The following is a 15,909-nucleotide window of genomic DNA, read 5'->3' on the forward strand; positions in this document are numbered from 1 at the left end:
CATAGGTGTAGACATAATCATCATTCCTTTTTCTGTGTTATTGCCCTTCATTACAGAAGCTTCATTTATATCTTTCAAGCACACTGACGGGTGGTGCAAGGCTTGGTGTTGCATGGTGTAGTGAAGTTTTGCGGAGACCCAGGTCATCTGTCTCAGGGTTCAGCTGTTCTTGTGTCCGGTGGATGAGGAGGTTCTTTTTCCACTGTATGCACAGAGAAGCTGCCTTTGCTGCTTCAGAGTTGGGCTCAGGTTGTCTCAAGCCCTTCCACAGTGAAAAGAACATGCAAGTCAGGTTATGTAGACTGGCTAAATTCAATACATTCCACAGAAAATGCAAAATAATAGAAAGTACAGTGGCGTCCACTAATATTGGCACCCTTGGTAAATATGAGCAAAGAAGGCTGTCTTTATCTTTTGTCCAAAAAAATTCACAAAAATACTCAAACAATTGCAAACACCACAGGTTTATCAAATAAAAAATATCTATGTGAAATATAGGTGTGCCACAATTATCGGCACCCCTATGAATTCATATGAGAAAAATATATTTGAGGTATATTCCCTTTAATATTTACAATTTTTTTAGTACACCTGATATACTAGGAACAGGAAATTGGTCAAACATGACTTCCTGTTTCACAGGGGTATAAATATGAGGTAACACACAGGCCAATTTCCCTTAGTCGTTCATAACAATGGGTAAGACCAAGGAATATAGCTGTGATGTGAGGCCAAAGGTTATTGAGCTTCACAAAATAGGAAGTGGCTATAAGAAAATAGCACAAGCATTGAAAATACACATTTCCACCATCAGGGCAATAATTAAGACGTTCCAGTAAACTAGAAATGTTACATCCAATTCCAGGTTGATTCATGTGTCTATATTGTATCAAAGCACTGTGAAGAGGATGGGTCAAATGGCCAAAAAAATCTCTAAGGATCACAGCTAGAGAATTGCAGAAGTTCAGAAAGTCTCCAAAACTACAATCTGAAGTCACCTACATCACCACAAGTTGTTTGGAAGGGTTTCAAGAAAAAAAGCCTCTACTCTCATCTAAAAACAAATATCCATGATATATTAATATCCCTAAGAGCAGAGTATTTTTGTGAGTTTTTTTAAAAACAAAATATCAAAAGGTTAAACAATAAAGACAATTTTTTCACAGCCTTATTTGCTCATATTTACCAAGGGTGCCAATATTAGTGGAGGGCACTGTATGTTTTCAGTGTATTCAGTCTTTCAGTGTGTTCATACTCTTAGCTTGCACTTGAACCTCATAAAAATGTACGTCAGTGACTTTTTGTCATGGGTATTGGTGCCACATCGGCTGGTTTCAGTGTTTCAGAAACTGCTGATCTGGGATTGTCAGGCACAACAGTCTCTAAAGTTTGCACAAAATGGTGCCAAAAACAACACTCAACGACAGTTGCTGCAGGCCTCTCTTGCTGAAGGGCAATGATCAGACTGGTTTAAGTCGATATAAAGGCTATAGTGTATCAAACAGCCACTCTTTGCAATGGTGGTGAGCAGAAAAGCATCGCAAAACGCACTTGTCGAACCTTGAGGTGTATGGAACAGGAATCAGAGGCTACATTGGGCACAAGTTTACCAGATTGGACAGTTGAAAACACCTGGTTATTTTCCAATTGCCCAGATTTGGTGAGCCAGTGCCTACTATAGTCTCAGATTCCTGTGCTTGTCTGACAAAAGTGGAACTTAGTTTGGTCTTCTGCTGTTGTAACTCATCTCGACAAGGTTCAATATGTCTGAGATGCTCACTGTTACAAAGATTAGTCATTTGAGTTGCTGTAGCCTTCCTGTCAGCTTGAACCAGTCTGGCCAATCACCTCTCTTTTCTCATCAACAAGGCATTTCTGCCAACAGAACCGCTGCTCACTGGATGTTAAATGTTTTTCGTACCATTCTGTACCATTCTCTGTAAACTCTAGAGGCCGTTGTTCATGGACATCCCAGGAGATCACTTTCTGAAATACTCAAACCAATCCATCTAGAAACAACAACAACCAAGTCACTTTTTCCACATTCTGACGTTTGATGTGAACAATACCTGAAGTTCTTGACCTGTAGCTGCATGATTTTGTGCATTGGGATGCTGCAACATGATTGGCTACTAATTGCATGAATTGAAGGTGTTCCTGGTTCCATAATGATAAGCACCACTACCTCTAATGGTGAAGCTTTGCCACAAGAGTATAAGGTGCACTGAACATCTGCTTATAAGGTCTAACAAGACTGGAGAGAATTTTTTAAACATTTCAAGCTTATTTACATTCTTAGATTTGCACATGTAGTCTGCACTCTTCAATTTGTAACACAAGTGTTTAATAGGTTTCAAATCTGGAGACTTGAAATGTTCATTGGGTTTTGTGTCCCGCAAACATTTATGCATGTTGTTAACCTCCAGGCAACCAGATTTTGGGATAAAATATCTTGATATCTGGTACTGCGTATCATTATGCATCTACTTCCTAGCAATGACCAACAACCACTGTCTTTTGTGTTGCAAGCTCTTTTGTTTTCTCTATGGTGATGGATGATAAAGGCATGTCGCGTTAAAATTTTTAATTTTTATACCCCATATAAAAAGAACATCGTCAAAACCAAATTTTAAGTTGTAGAGCTCCTGAAGACTAAGAACAATTTAAAAAGTTATATATTGTTTAAAAAATATTTTACAGGTGTCAATAATTATGCTAAATGAGAGAACAGTATTAACATTTTTATGAAGGGCAAGGGTAAGAAAATTCTCTAGCTGTTTGTGTAATGTTTAAAGCATTTTACTTGGATGGGTGCCAATTATTTTGGAGTTGACTAGTTCTCCACATAAAAATTTGATTACTCTTGTGAGATAATAGTATTAGAATTCATTACCTTTATATGATTTTACCTTTATGCATGCAGTTTCTGCAGCTCGTACCCCTTGGATAACAGTCTGAAGCAAATTCTGGGCATTTTTCACCAGGATTTCATCAGAGGACTTGCACGCAGGAGTTACTGCATTAACACTGGAGAGAGACCATGCACCCCTTGGGTCACATGAGATATTGCCCTGTTTAATTAATGGTTGATAGCTTGTAGAAAGGTACAGTGTTGGAATTAAGGTGTAGTAAAAAAGTACCTTAACCTGTATACCGTTGAGGCCAAAAGTTTATATACATCTAGACGAAGGACATTCAAACTCAATTTTTCACAAACAATTACATTTCATGTACCATACATTTCCTGTTTTGAGTCAATTAGGATGTCTATTTTATGTCCATACGAGGTCATTTCAAAATAACAGCTAAGCGAGATTATTACAGCTTTTATTTATTAAATCAGATTTTCAATTGGTCAAAAATTTACGTTAAAAAATTTACCTTCTAATTGCTTAGCTTGAATGAAATGCTTGGGTTAACCGTACACAAGTTTCTCAGTATTTGCCCATTCTTCCTGATAGAACTCAGTAACTTAATCAGGTTTGCGGCACTCCTTGCTTGGGCAAGTTTTTTTCAGTTCAATCTACAAATTTTCTATGGTATTTAGGTCAGGGCTTGTTCAATGTGTTGAGTGCAGGATGTTTAATCATTCTTCTTCTGTTATTAATAATGGCTTTATTTGTCGGAATTTGCCTGACTGAGAAGATTTCAGAATTAGAAATTTACATACAAATGCTAGAGAGAACTAATGATAGCAAGAGCGTAGTTTAGGTAGGGGGAAATCTGGATGCCTTAGGCAGACATAGTGAACTCCCAACTCCGGCATTAGAGCCCTCACATCGCATAGTTGCAAATCGAAAGCTTACTCTAAGGATCGTCCATGGGAGCACCACTCCTCTCTGCTTCACGTGCCAAACAGGTTTGCTGTCCTCAGTTAGACACACGTTGAGAAGCCTGTAGAAAAAGCTCTGGTAATAGGAGACTATTCTTTGGCATCTAAAAGTAGCCAGGACTTTAAGGGCACCAGCAGCTCTAGTTAGCTGTATACCAGGAGCCAGGGTGCTGGGCATTGCGGGCAATCTTGCGGTAAAATACTATTAGTGATGTACAAAGCACTGAATGGCCTTGCACCACAGTACCTGAGTGACCTTTTGGTCTTTTATGATCAAGCGACACGTTACTCTTGTGAACTAATGAGATGCTGGTGAGCCCTATTCCTTCTGCCCTCCGGACCCGCCTTATCCATCTTGCTCTACTTCTGCTTAGAGCTTCCTTCACCTGTGAATCACTCACTGCTGCTAAGGATGGCCCCATATGCATATTCATGGATAGTCCAAATTTGACATGAGACATTCTTTCTTCACTTGTATAGACTTAATGCAAAAAAAAATCCAATGGGGAAAAAAAATGATACTCATGCTGTCAACACACACCAGATCCGTTCAGCACACTTATTACTGTTTATATAATACAGTTGTGGAAAATTAATGACTCATAATAACACTACCTGGTGTCACCCAGAAGAAGGGTTCCTTTTTGATTCTGGTTCCTCTCAAGGTTTTCTTTTGGCACTGTTGACTCTGGCTTGCTCATTAGGGATCAACATACATATATGGATTTCTGTAGAGCTGTTTTGTGACAATGTCCATTGTTAAAAGCACTATATAAATAAAATAGAAATGAAATTCAATTTGTGGTGTCCACTCCAATACTTTCACTTTGTTGTCTTTAAGGCATTGTGTTACAGCTTTGGAGGGATATTCACTGCCCTGCTGGAAAACCCAGTTGAGATTTTCTGGCTGATGTCTTGAGGTGTTGCTTCAGTACTTTTAGATAAGCCTCCTTCCTCATGACACCGTCTATTTTCTCAAATGCACCATTCCCTTTTCCAGTGTTGATCATTATGTGCTGATGATTATGACCAAACAGTTACATATTTGCTTCATCTGACCAGGGAACACTCCTCCAAAAACCAGGTCTTTGTCCTGGTAATCACCTGCAAATTTCAATCTGGCTTTTTTATGCTGGTCTTGGCATAGGGGCTTCTTCTTTGCCCAACAGTCTTTCAGACCATGGCAGTTTAAGACTCTCTTAATGGTAGATGTACATACTTTGGTACCTGAGTCCTCCAACTCATTTGTTGTTGTCTTGGGGTTCAATTAAACCTTTTGGACCAAAGTTTGTCCATCCTTGGGAGTTCATTTGTACCTCGGTCCTGAACGATGTAGTGTTGGTGTGGTCCAAAGCTTTTTATTTTTGCATACAATTGTTTGTACTTATGCATGTAGTACCTTCAGTTGTTTGGAAATTGCTCCTAAGGACCTGTGGATTTTTTTTTTCTGAGGTCTTGGCTGAGTTTCTTGAATCTTCCAATGATAAAAAGGCAAAAAAGCACTGGCTCTAAAGGGAGGCCCTTAAATACTGCCACAGGTGCACTCCCCATCATATCGGGGATTAATTATGACAGCTGGCCAGTCAGGAGTTTCTAAATGTCATTAAGTCAATTTCTGGAATCTTCCAGATATTAAAGAGACAGTAAATTTGGCGTATGTAAAAATTTGACCCGTTGGAATTCTGATATAGTGAATTAGTGAGTCTTTTAAAATGTGGCTTTAAAAAAAGTATTTTAAAAGGCGGCTGTGGCTTAGGTGGTAGAGCGGGCTGTCCAATAACCAGTAGGCTTGGGGGTTTGATTCCCGGCCTACATTACTCCACATGCCGAAGTGTCCTTGGGCAAGATACTGAACCCCAAGTTGCTCCTGATGGCAAGTTAGCACCTTGCATGGCAGCTCTGCTACCATTGGTGTGTGTGTGTGAATGGGTGAATGAGACACAGTGTAAAGCGCTTTGGATAAAAGCGCTATATAAGTACAGCCCATTTACAAATGACCTCTGATGTAAACAAAGTAGATGCCCTACTTGACTTGCCAAAAGAAATGCATGATAAAATGGCGCACTTGTATATACTTTGGCATGTGGGGTTATGTGGGCTGGGAATCAAACCGCCAGCCCTAATATTATTGGACAACCCGCTCAACCACCTGAGCCACAGCCACCATTTCATGATAACATGAAATGTACGGAGTTGTGAAAAATATAGGTAATGATTCTGTCTTGATATACCTCACCTGGAAATAATGGTGAGCTGGTTAGTAATGGTGACAATCTGCTCTGCTATGATGCACAGCTCCTTAGTAGAGTGTTGATCCAGGCAATGATCAGCTATGACCTTCACAAAATGTGTGACAGTCTGGCAGCTCAAGACTAAATCTTTAGCTGATGATACAAAGGCATCTTTAGTCTGGAAATGAAATCAAGTTGTTAAATAAAAATGTAATAATAATTTATGAAATAATAATGTATAATTAAAAATTCAAGATGTTTATTTTACCTGAATTGGCCCTTTCCTTTTTAAGTACTGGGTCATATCATAGATTTTATCAGCCATTTCTTTGGTCACCTTGACAATCTGGTTCCCACGAACATCCCATTTTTCTGCTTCTTGCTTCAAGAAGAGTGAAGTGTAAGCCAGAGTTGGATCCAGAGAGCTGAACACTTGCACTCTAGCACTCCTCTGTGATAAAACGTCCTATGTAATACATGAATGTGTTATTTCTACATGAAAATAGTAATAATCAATTTGTGAGATCACTCATTTCATTGTTGAATAATTTGTTACCATTTTTGATTCCTGGTCGTTCGTAGGAGGAATGTTTACACGATTTGTTTTTTCAGAGCTGACTTGTCTAGGAGGTTTTTTGTCCTTTGTGATAGAGCTTGGTTTTATATCAGTCTGCAAAACTCCACTGCACGATTTGCCCTGCAAGCCCAGTTTGATTTGTTCTTTTGTGACGGGCAAAATTCCATCTACTTTGTAAAGTTCTTCTACAAGGTAATGTGCTTTTGCTGACCAGCACTGTGTCTGAATTTCAATGCTTAAAGTCTCAGAGACAGTCTGTGTCTCCATTATTAACTTTGCCCTAGTCACTATTTCTGACAACTGAAATGACAAATGGTCTCTAATGAATCTCAGATTGGACCTCTCCCTTGGGTCTCTCATAAAGTTTAAACAATCTTGGACAGATTCTGTGGCAGTTTTAACATTCTTCAGGAGAAAGTCTGCAGTTGCTTCAAACTGTGTGTGGATTTCTTCGGCTTCCATGGAACAATCTTTTCTGATTGCTGAAAAAGCCAAAGAGACAGCGGTTTGAATTGCTGCTACATACTCCTCATTAACTTTGCTCAAAAGACAACAAAGTGATTTCATTTTAATCTGAAGCTGTCTCTGTAGGAGCTCTGTTCTTGCAAGCCTCAGGATACCTGACCTGGATACAGTTCCAAGGTCCTCCATGGCCTGTAAATAGACATCACTGAGTGCTTTCACATCCCCTCGTTCTTTCAAGAGTTTTGCTTTACAGCTATCTCTACAGTTTAAGGAAGACAGCCTTGCTGCCTCTTGGATTCGGAGTGAGTTCTCGGACATTGCTGCTAACCATTTTTTGGGTGTCATCTGATGCTGGATCAGCTGTTCCCTTTCATGAGTGGTACCTGTTCCCAAAATCCTATCTAGTGAGGTCAGTAGAACTTGGATGGACAATGCCCAGAGTATACAAGGTCCATCAAGTTCATCAGACTGACTTGTTTTGGAGACGAGCAGGTCTGTGAGATTCTTGGTATTAGTTTGGGCTTTTTGGAGCTTGCTTAATAGAGATGTTATGCTGTCATTACTCTCACCTCTCCTTACTTTAATATCAGTTGATGTCACAAGTTCAACTGTGTCTGTACACAAACACATGACTTCTGTGAGCTCTTGGATGCAGGTGTCCACCATGTTTGCTGTATGGCTATGAATCATTGCTTTGATGGCATGATACCACATGCCAGTTACTGGCAGCAGAATATTGTGTGTGTTTTTGATGAGGTCAGAAAACTGAGCGCTATGTTTATAGACAGTATCTATGATCTTGACTGAACTCATGGCTGTTTCCTGTGCTGCCTGAACAAGCAGTGGTGTCAGAGTGACTAGCTCTGACCGAAGAGTTTCAATTGCCTGATTATCATTTTCCTCTACAATACTGGCAGCCTCTTTTGTAGCTTGGGTATAACAACTGGAAAGTTCCATAATCCGTGTGCAAGCTATGTTTAAAGCTTCAACGTTTTTAGCTTTGCTCATGTTAACAACTTCATATAAGAGAGGTAACAAGTCAGTACTGTGATACATTTGTAAAGAGTTTGATTCTGTTAAAAATGACTTCTTCATTTCTCTGGTTTCAGACTGATGCACTGTGGAAAGTTCAGGATTTTCCTTTTCTGAAAGTGTAACTACATGCTTAACTGCTAAATCTTCCTTTTCATCTCCATTGTCTAAATCCTCAGTTTTGGCCTGATCATTTGCTGTCTTTGGCTCTTTTATGTAAGGCACGGATGGGGTAGTAGCTACCTGCCGAGCCCCTTCTCTCAGTGGGCTAAGCAGATGTGGGTGCTGTAGACCGTCTAAACCCTCATGAAGAACATCCAAGTTCTTTATAGCCACTGTGATGCTGTTGGCTAACAAAAGGAATGCTCCCTCTTGAAAGTTGGTATTAAATATGTCTGTTGCATACCCCGTCACTTCAGCTGCAGAATTTTCAGCTTGCTTAACAAGTACCAGTAATCCATTACGATAGATGGGATCATCACTCTTATCCACACGTCTTCTCACAAACTGAACTACCTGGCTCATTCGACCAATCAGAAGTCTTATATGTTTGTTCAAAAGGTGGTGATCCTGGGATTTATGGGCCTCTACACATTTATCCAAATCATACTTCATCTCCTGAACAGATATGTGTATGAAATCCTTTACATTTATGACATCGCAGAGTGCATTCAGCAGTTGTTCTGTTTCTTCCCCCCATTTCTGGTGAAAATTGATCAGTTTATGTAGAGCGCCATGGTAGTGCACTGCATTTCCCTCAAGCTCCAGTAAAAGTGGTACCACTCTATCCTTAAGTCGCAGAAGGCAAGAAATTGAGTTTTCCACACTCTCAAGACTCTTTTCATCAATGGCTAAAGCTGAGACAAAGCTGGCTACTTCAGCCATCCTATCTGCATAGGATATGAAAGTCTTAAATAAAGTTTGGATAGGATCCAGGTCCAAACCATCCTCTAGGTCTGCTTCTAAGAGATTATGTACAGTGTTTACCAGCTGCTCTAGAGGACTTGATGTTAAGACAAAAGTGTCATTTACCTGGTATAGAGTTGCTTTTACCACTGCCTCATCCAGCTCATGGATTTGTATCATTAAAGAGACACACAACTTCTCCTGATAGTCTTTTAGCTCCTGCTTATCTGTACAATTAATCTTTGTGTGTCTCATCTGCTGTGATATCTCTGACCATAGTTGCAGGACAAGTTTACAATTTGCTGTCACACAAGACCTATTTTCTCTCTGAGAGGAGTTTGCAACAGCCATGCTATGGAACACCAAATCTCGTAACACAACATCAAAGTTACTGTCTTTAAGCAAAATGAATGCTGGATCAGACAGCAATTTCAATAATCGGATCCGTCTCTCTGTGTAATATCCACATAAACCCGTGGACATGCACTGATAGTTGCCTTTGAGCATCATTATGATATCATTTATAGTGGAGTCTACAAGTTGGAGTATGTATTTCTTTGAATCTTGTGCAACCATGCTGGTTGGGTGTTTGATTGTTGTGTACATGGAAGTGTGAAGCATCGAGATGCATCTTCTCAATATTTCCACAGATGTTTTTAAACAATCTTGCTGCCTGTGATCCCGTAGGTCTTTTACTCTAGCCATTACCAAGTTGTGAAGCAACAATAAAGCCTTGGAAAATCCCTGGAATGCTTTAAGTAATGATGGCATGTCTGTAGAATCTCCAACATCTCTTAGGCAATCCAAGAGCCAGTGAGCAGCTGTAGTAATTTTCCTTACAGTTGCATCATCCTCTACTAAAAGAACCTGCATCAGCAAAAGGCATGTTTAGTCTCATGTAAGAAAAAAAAGGCAATGGTAATGAACTATATACAACCATATCCTATGCATCCTAATTGCGTATTCTCCTCATTTTACCTTCACGACTCCTAGGAGCACATTCTGTATGGCTTCAATAAGTTCTTCTCTGTGCTGTCTTACTTCTGACTGTATGCTGAGCTTTTGAGTGGCAAGAAGAACATGCTGACCTGACATCATTAGAGGTTCTAGGAGTGGACCCATTTCCAACCTCATGACATCATCGTCTGACTCTGCCATCACTCTGTGGACATGAAAACAGTGGTACGGTAACAGTACATGTGTTTAAAATGACATACATACTGCTAATAATACTAATAATTAGCATTGGCTTGTTTACATTTTACATATCTGTTCACAAAAGTACAGATTTTGTTACCTGCAACATGTAGATGAAAACACAGTACAGTATAACCAAGGGCTTTAAGGTTACCTTCTTCACCACAGTTTTCCTGCTTTTATTTTGAAAATGACCACATTGCAATGTGGGATATAGTCAAATGCAACAAACACTTTGGCTATCTTATTGGAAATTTGGCTTTGAGTATCTTTCCTGGACTGGAAAATCTATCGTGTACTGATTCTTTTTTTAAATCCCAGAAAAGCCTCAAATCTTTATGGCATTGATTCCACAAGCTGTTGGAAAGATTCCTTTGAGATTCTGGTCCATGTTCTGGTCCACATGTCTGGTTCATATAATAGTTCATCAAATCAATTTGTCAGCTGCACATTCATACTGTGAATCTCCTATTCTACTACATCCCAATGGTGCTCTATTGGATTCAGACCTGGTGAATGGGGAGACCATTGAAGTACACCAAACAAATTGTCATGTTCATTGAACCAGCTGGAGACAACTTCTGCTTTGTGACATGTTGCATTATCATGCTGGAAGTAGCCATTATGAGATGGGTAAATTGTGGCCATAAAGAGATACACATGGTCAGCAACAATCCTCAGATAATCTGCAGCATTCAAATGATACTAGATTGATATTAAGGGGCCCAATGTGTGCCAGGAATACATTTATCACGCCATCATAAAACTACCACCACCAGCCTGAACTCTTGACACAAGGTAGATTGGGTTCATGGATTCAAACTGTTGATGCCAAATTCTGATCCAACCATCTGCATGTCACAGCAGAAATTGAGATTCTTCAGACTATGCGAAGTTTATCCAATCTTCAACTGACCAGTTTTAGTGAGCCTGTTCCCGCTGTAGTCTCAGATTCCTATTCTTGGCTGACAGAAGTGGAGCCTTATGTAGTCATCTGTTGTTGTAGCCCATCTGCCTGAAAGGTTTGATGTACTGTGTTTTCTGAGATGCTTTTCAGCTCACCATGATTGTAAAGAGTGCTTATTTGAATAAGAGTAGCCTTCCTATTAGCGCAAATCAATTTGGCCATTCTCTTCTGACCTCTTTCATCAACAAAGTGTTTGCACCTGCAGAAATCTCGCTCATTGGATGTTTTATTCATACCATTCTGTGTAAACTCTAAAGACTGTTGTATGTGCAAATACCAGAAAATCCTCAGTTTCTGAAATCCAGCCCAAGTCATTGATATTGTCTCCATTCTGGTGTTTGATGGGAAAATGACCTGAAGCTCTTGACCTGTATCAGTTTATGAGTTCATGCATTATGCGGGTGCTACATAATAGTCTGAATGACAAGCTAGGTGTTCCTAATACAAAGTGTGTGTGTATTTTGAATAGTCCATATGCATAGTACACCATTTTCAACATGGCCAGTTAATTCCGTTGATCTGTTTCTGTTGAGTTAATCCTCGTGACTTTAACTGACCTTGATGCTACATCAGCCATGTTCCTGGAGGCCTTGGCTACAGCATGAGCTGAAGCCTCCAGCTGTATGAACTGTTCTGTCTTGTCATCAGTCTCAGACAGCAGCGTGAGGTAACAAATGTGAGCGGCGATAGGGGCGACAACCTGCTCAATCAAACTTGTTTTTATTAAGCCGTCTTCTACTAGGGATGCCATCACTTATAAGGAAAATAAAATCTCATATTAGCGGCATATTAAAGCATATTACAATAACACACACACACACACACACACACACACACACACACACACACACACACACACACAGAGGTGCATATGACATCATGAATAACATAGCATGTATATAAAGTTTGTATACTGAGCAAACCTGTTCTGTTGGCCTTGTGATATTTAAAACACTTAAAAGCATTCCTTATAAACGTGTCACAAACTGAGAAAATAGACTGAAATTGTCTTGCTCTTAAAAACTGGGAAATTGTCCATAATAATAAAAATACTTCTGTAATTACCTGGTGTTGTAGCAGCTCCTTGTAACCACCAGCAACACAGAAGCAACAAATTATTAATGTAGTTTGCTGGCAAAGCTCTCTGATTGGCTCTCTTGTGTCTAATAGCAACAGGTGTCATCTGAGCCAAACGATGACCTCAGTAAATACTTAGATGATTATAAGGTATTATGTCATTTTAGTGCAGTGGGTATACATTTTTTTTAAACAAACTGCAGTTACATGCAGGTAAAAACAAATATGTAGTTTAGGTTTAAATCGTATTTTAAGTAATAGGATGGTTTTCAGGACAACTACTTTACATGTAATAACTTTGCAATAACTATATGTCTGAAAATTACAATATGTGCAAGAACCAGAAATTGTGCAATAACTTCAGTATGTGCAATAATTAAAATGTATGCATAAATAAGTATTTGTGTAATAACTAATACATGTGGGAAGGGTAGGATGGGAGCACTTGTCTGTTCTTGCATGTTTGTGTGTACAGTATGTTAAATGTCACTTTGGGGGTGGATGGGAGGATGTTAGTACTTGTTTTTTTACTTGTGCGTACAACATCGGATGCAGCTGCAGTTTCATGGTCAATGACAATAAGCCTTGAAACCTTAAAGTTTAGTTTTGTACTAAATGATAGTGTAGTTCTAGTTCTTATCATGTTCATTCTGGAGTTATGCTTTATTACTAACATGAATTCAGAAGGCTTTGGCTTTATGTTTAAAAAGACTTTTCTGAGAAAAAAAATGTCCATTGCAACTTAGAAAGCACTAGATGGCGATATTGCTACAAAACTCAGTAAAGAGTTCACACATTTGAGGTACACAAAAAAACATCAAATTGTGAACTTTAATTTTAAAATGGAAAAATCAACAAATATACAACCTAAACAACTCGCATAACTTGTACAATATAGACTTCACTGCATTTAAAAAAAATGAAAATCTGTGACAGTAGTTTATTTAAAAAAAAAAGTGATAATAATAATAATACTGTTAAAACGCTCACAGTTAATGTACAACACTTAAATACCTACTTAATGTCAAGTATTTCTCTCTCAGATGCACGTCCATGCAAAAAAAAATAAAAATAAAATAAAAAATAAAAAAAACTTTGCCAGGTGCAGAGGAGAAATGCCAAGCCAGTGACATAATGGATCATTCATACAACATACAAGCAATTTTCTTCACACCAGTTTCTCAGATATCAGTAAAATTAGCTAATTTAAATTATAAGCAATGAAGTAACTGGAAAATTTGCTGACTTTGGCATAAAAGCTCAGTGAATTACAGAGCTAATAAAAAATTCTTAGCCAGGTGGCATCTCTGTTTTTAACAAATATTTATATTATTAATAAACATAATTTTTTCCGTTCAAACAAAAACGATACATGTGACAAGTTGTAGATTCAGTGTATGATAAAGATTATGGGTCAAAATCGAAGGAAAATTAGAAAACAATGGCTACAATTTGCTCACTGGTTTAGGCCCTCACACCAGAAACCAGAACATGATGATGGATTTTAATAGTTTCTATATTCATTATGTTCTGTTTTAATGCTGCATTTGATAGTTATGCTTCATTGGCCAATGATCTTGAATAAAAATAGTTCTGAAAGATGTGACTGCACACCTCTGACTGCTTGGATTGGGGCTTTGCTTTATAACTGATGTGCTCTTGAGTTATGAGGGAGCTTTTCAGCATTCCAATGTGTTGACATAAAACTTTTCCCAAAATCCCCAAAGAGTGAGCTTAGGCCCAGTCATGAAGTGTAACACATTCTGACTTATCTTTATGTGCAATATTTAACCAGAGGCTAAGAATAATTACACTACAAAAACAGTGAAAGCTTTAAGAAAACGATGCGTGCAAAGGCTGGAATCAAGATACCGCATATTATACTCTTTGGCGGACAATTTATGCTATTGTTTACTTTCAAAAGAAATAAAAGAAGGGATGTGGGGCTAAAGGGACTACACAGAATCGTTCATATCGCTTATAAAATGGAGTATTATCCAGTGCAAATGTGAATGATTAAAGATTTGGTAACTTGCACTGACTTGCCTTTCTGTTTCTTTTAACTGATAAACAACCAAAAGCAAAAACGAAAACATATCTTTCACAAACTGCATGGATGTGAAATGAAAAGAAGCAGAGGTACAACCCTTCATTTACAGGATGTTTCCAACTTTTCATAATATTATATGTTCTTCCTGGAACATTGATCTTTACATGAAGAGTATCAAGTCTTCAGCATGTATCAGTAATCAGTGCTTTCAAACATCAATATCAAAAATATATGTTTGAAGGCCAAAAATCTATAAGCCCTCCTGAAGCTCTCATTTATACAACATACATGAAGACATGTTAAAAAAAAAAAATAGCTCTTTGCTCTTATACAGCACCCTGAGGGTTTTTATGATCTGCTAGTTTTGACACAATATCCATATCCTTTGGTGGAAGTCTTCGTTTCTTTCCTTCCGCTCCAACTGGCAGACGGCCACCTCTGCTGGGATCATATGGAATTCCACTATGAGTCATAACTGGTGAACCACGTTGTCATGCCAAATATCCATTTCTACCTACAGAAAAAAAGTGTCAAGGCTCCGAAAAATTTGGAGAATATTCATCTCTTCCACATATGGAAGACTGGATGGTTTGAGTCTAAGGACATGGCCGTGGTGAAGGTAGCAGCTTAGTGGGTCATCTGAAACAACCCCAGGCTCTCATTCACTCTTCTGAACCCAATCCCAGCTCTCATCGCTGTCTTTCCTGTTCTTTTCTGCCTCTATTATCTCTCGGTAATGCCGCCTGAAAAATCCCATCTGACAACAAAAAAAGAAAAAGAACAAGCATGTCAGTATGTGACATATTGTGACATTCTCCAAAATATGGCTCAATTTCTATCATACAGCTAAGAGAAAACTAATTAATAACTTTTTACTGCCAAACTTTACACAAGCCCTGTGATGAGATGGATCATGGTGTAACACTGCATAATTACTACATAACAACTTATTTACTAATTTAGTTAATTTTTTTCAACTACAAGTTATAGATAATGAATAATACTGTACAACTATAAATCGGTGAATACTTGACTGCCTTGTACTTTTGTATAATAATAAATTACAATTGTTGCTTATTGTTTACATTTATTCACAGTAACTTACATTTATATGGCCTTAATGATGGCCACTCTCCAGTGACAGCTCATCCATAGGGGTAGTTGGGGCAGAGCCTCACTAGATAAGTCAGCCACTCAACAAATCATAAGCTTCATACGTAATGTCCCCATTCACAATTCCATACATTTTAAATGACACTGAAATATTAAATACCTCATTTCAGTGACCAATGACTTGAAAATCTTGACACATGTTCAACTGATTTGCTTGGCTTTCTAGATGTTGTGAAATTGTGGGCTCACAGCGCGCTCATTGCCCCACTGAACTGAGAATTATTAAAGTGGTCAAAAATGGGAACCGCAATGAACACTACTAGAGGTCCACTGGGGCATGAATCATGCTGGAGAGGAGCAGTAGATAGGATAGTTTATGGGGTTTGCAGACTGGGCTAATTTAAAATACTCAGTGGCCACCAAGATCTTGTTTTATAGCAAATAACGAAACTTAAATCTTAT

The 15,909-nt window shown here is 38.6% G+C and overlaps 2 protein-coding genes across 3 annotated transcripts in view; both read right to left on the reverse strand.

The window, feature by feature from the left end:
• Nucleotides 1–119: 119 nt before the first annotated feature.
• LOC124627723 (uncharacterized) lies at nucleotides 120–11,858 on the reverse strand. Its single transcript, XM_053679514.1, has 3 exons — nucleotides 6,069–11,858; nucleotides 2,910–3,048; nucleotides 120–262 (listed from the first exon to the last, which is right to left on the reverse strand). Exon 1 carries the CDS (start codon nucleotides 9,914–9,916, stop codon nucleotides 6,593–6,595), a length of 3,324 nt encoding a protein of 1,107 aa, XP_053535489.1. The 5' UTR covers nucleotides 9,917–11,858; the 3' UTR covers nucleotides 120–262; nucleotides 2,910–3,048; nucleotides 6,069–6,592.
• A 1,243-nt stretch (nucleotides 11,859–13,101) lies between these two features.
• The window catches only part of itga9 (integrin, alpha 9), an 81,520-nt gene continuing 78,712 nt past the window's right edge, over nucleotides 13,102–15,909 (reverse strand). For both annotated transcript variants that reach the window (XM_017463683.3, XM_053679516.1), the window contains one exon: nucleotides 13,102–15,091. In XM_017463683.3, the coding sequence (XP_017319172.1) occupies nucleotides 14,993–15,091 (99 nt within the window). In that variant the 3' untranslated portion in view covers nucleotides 13,102–14,992. The remainder of the gene's footprint in view (nucleotides 15,092–15,909) is intronic.

This window comes from Ictalurus punctatus, chromosome 3 (assembly GCF_001660625.3).
Source record: "Ictalurus punctatus breed USDA103 chromosome 3, Coco_2.0, whole genome shotgun sequence".
In the NCBI taxonomy this organism is placed as follows: domain Eukaryota; kingdom Metazoa; phylum Chordata; class Actinopteri; order Siluriformes; family Ictaluridae; genus Ictalurus; species Ictalurus punctatus.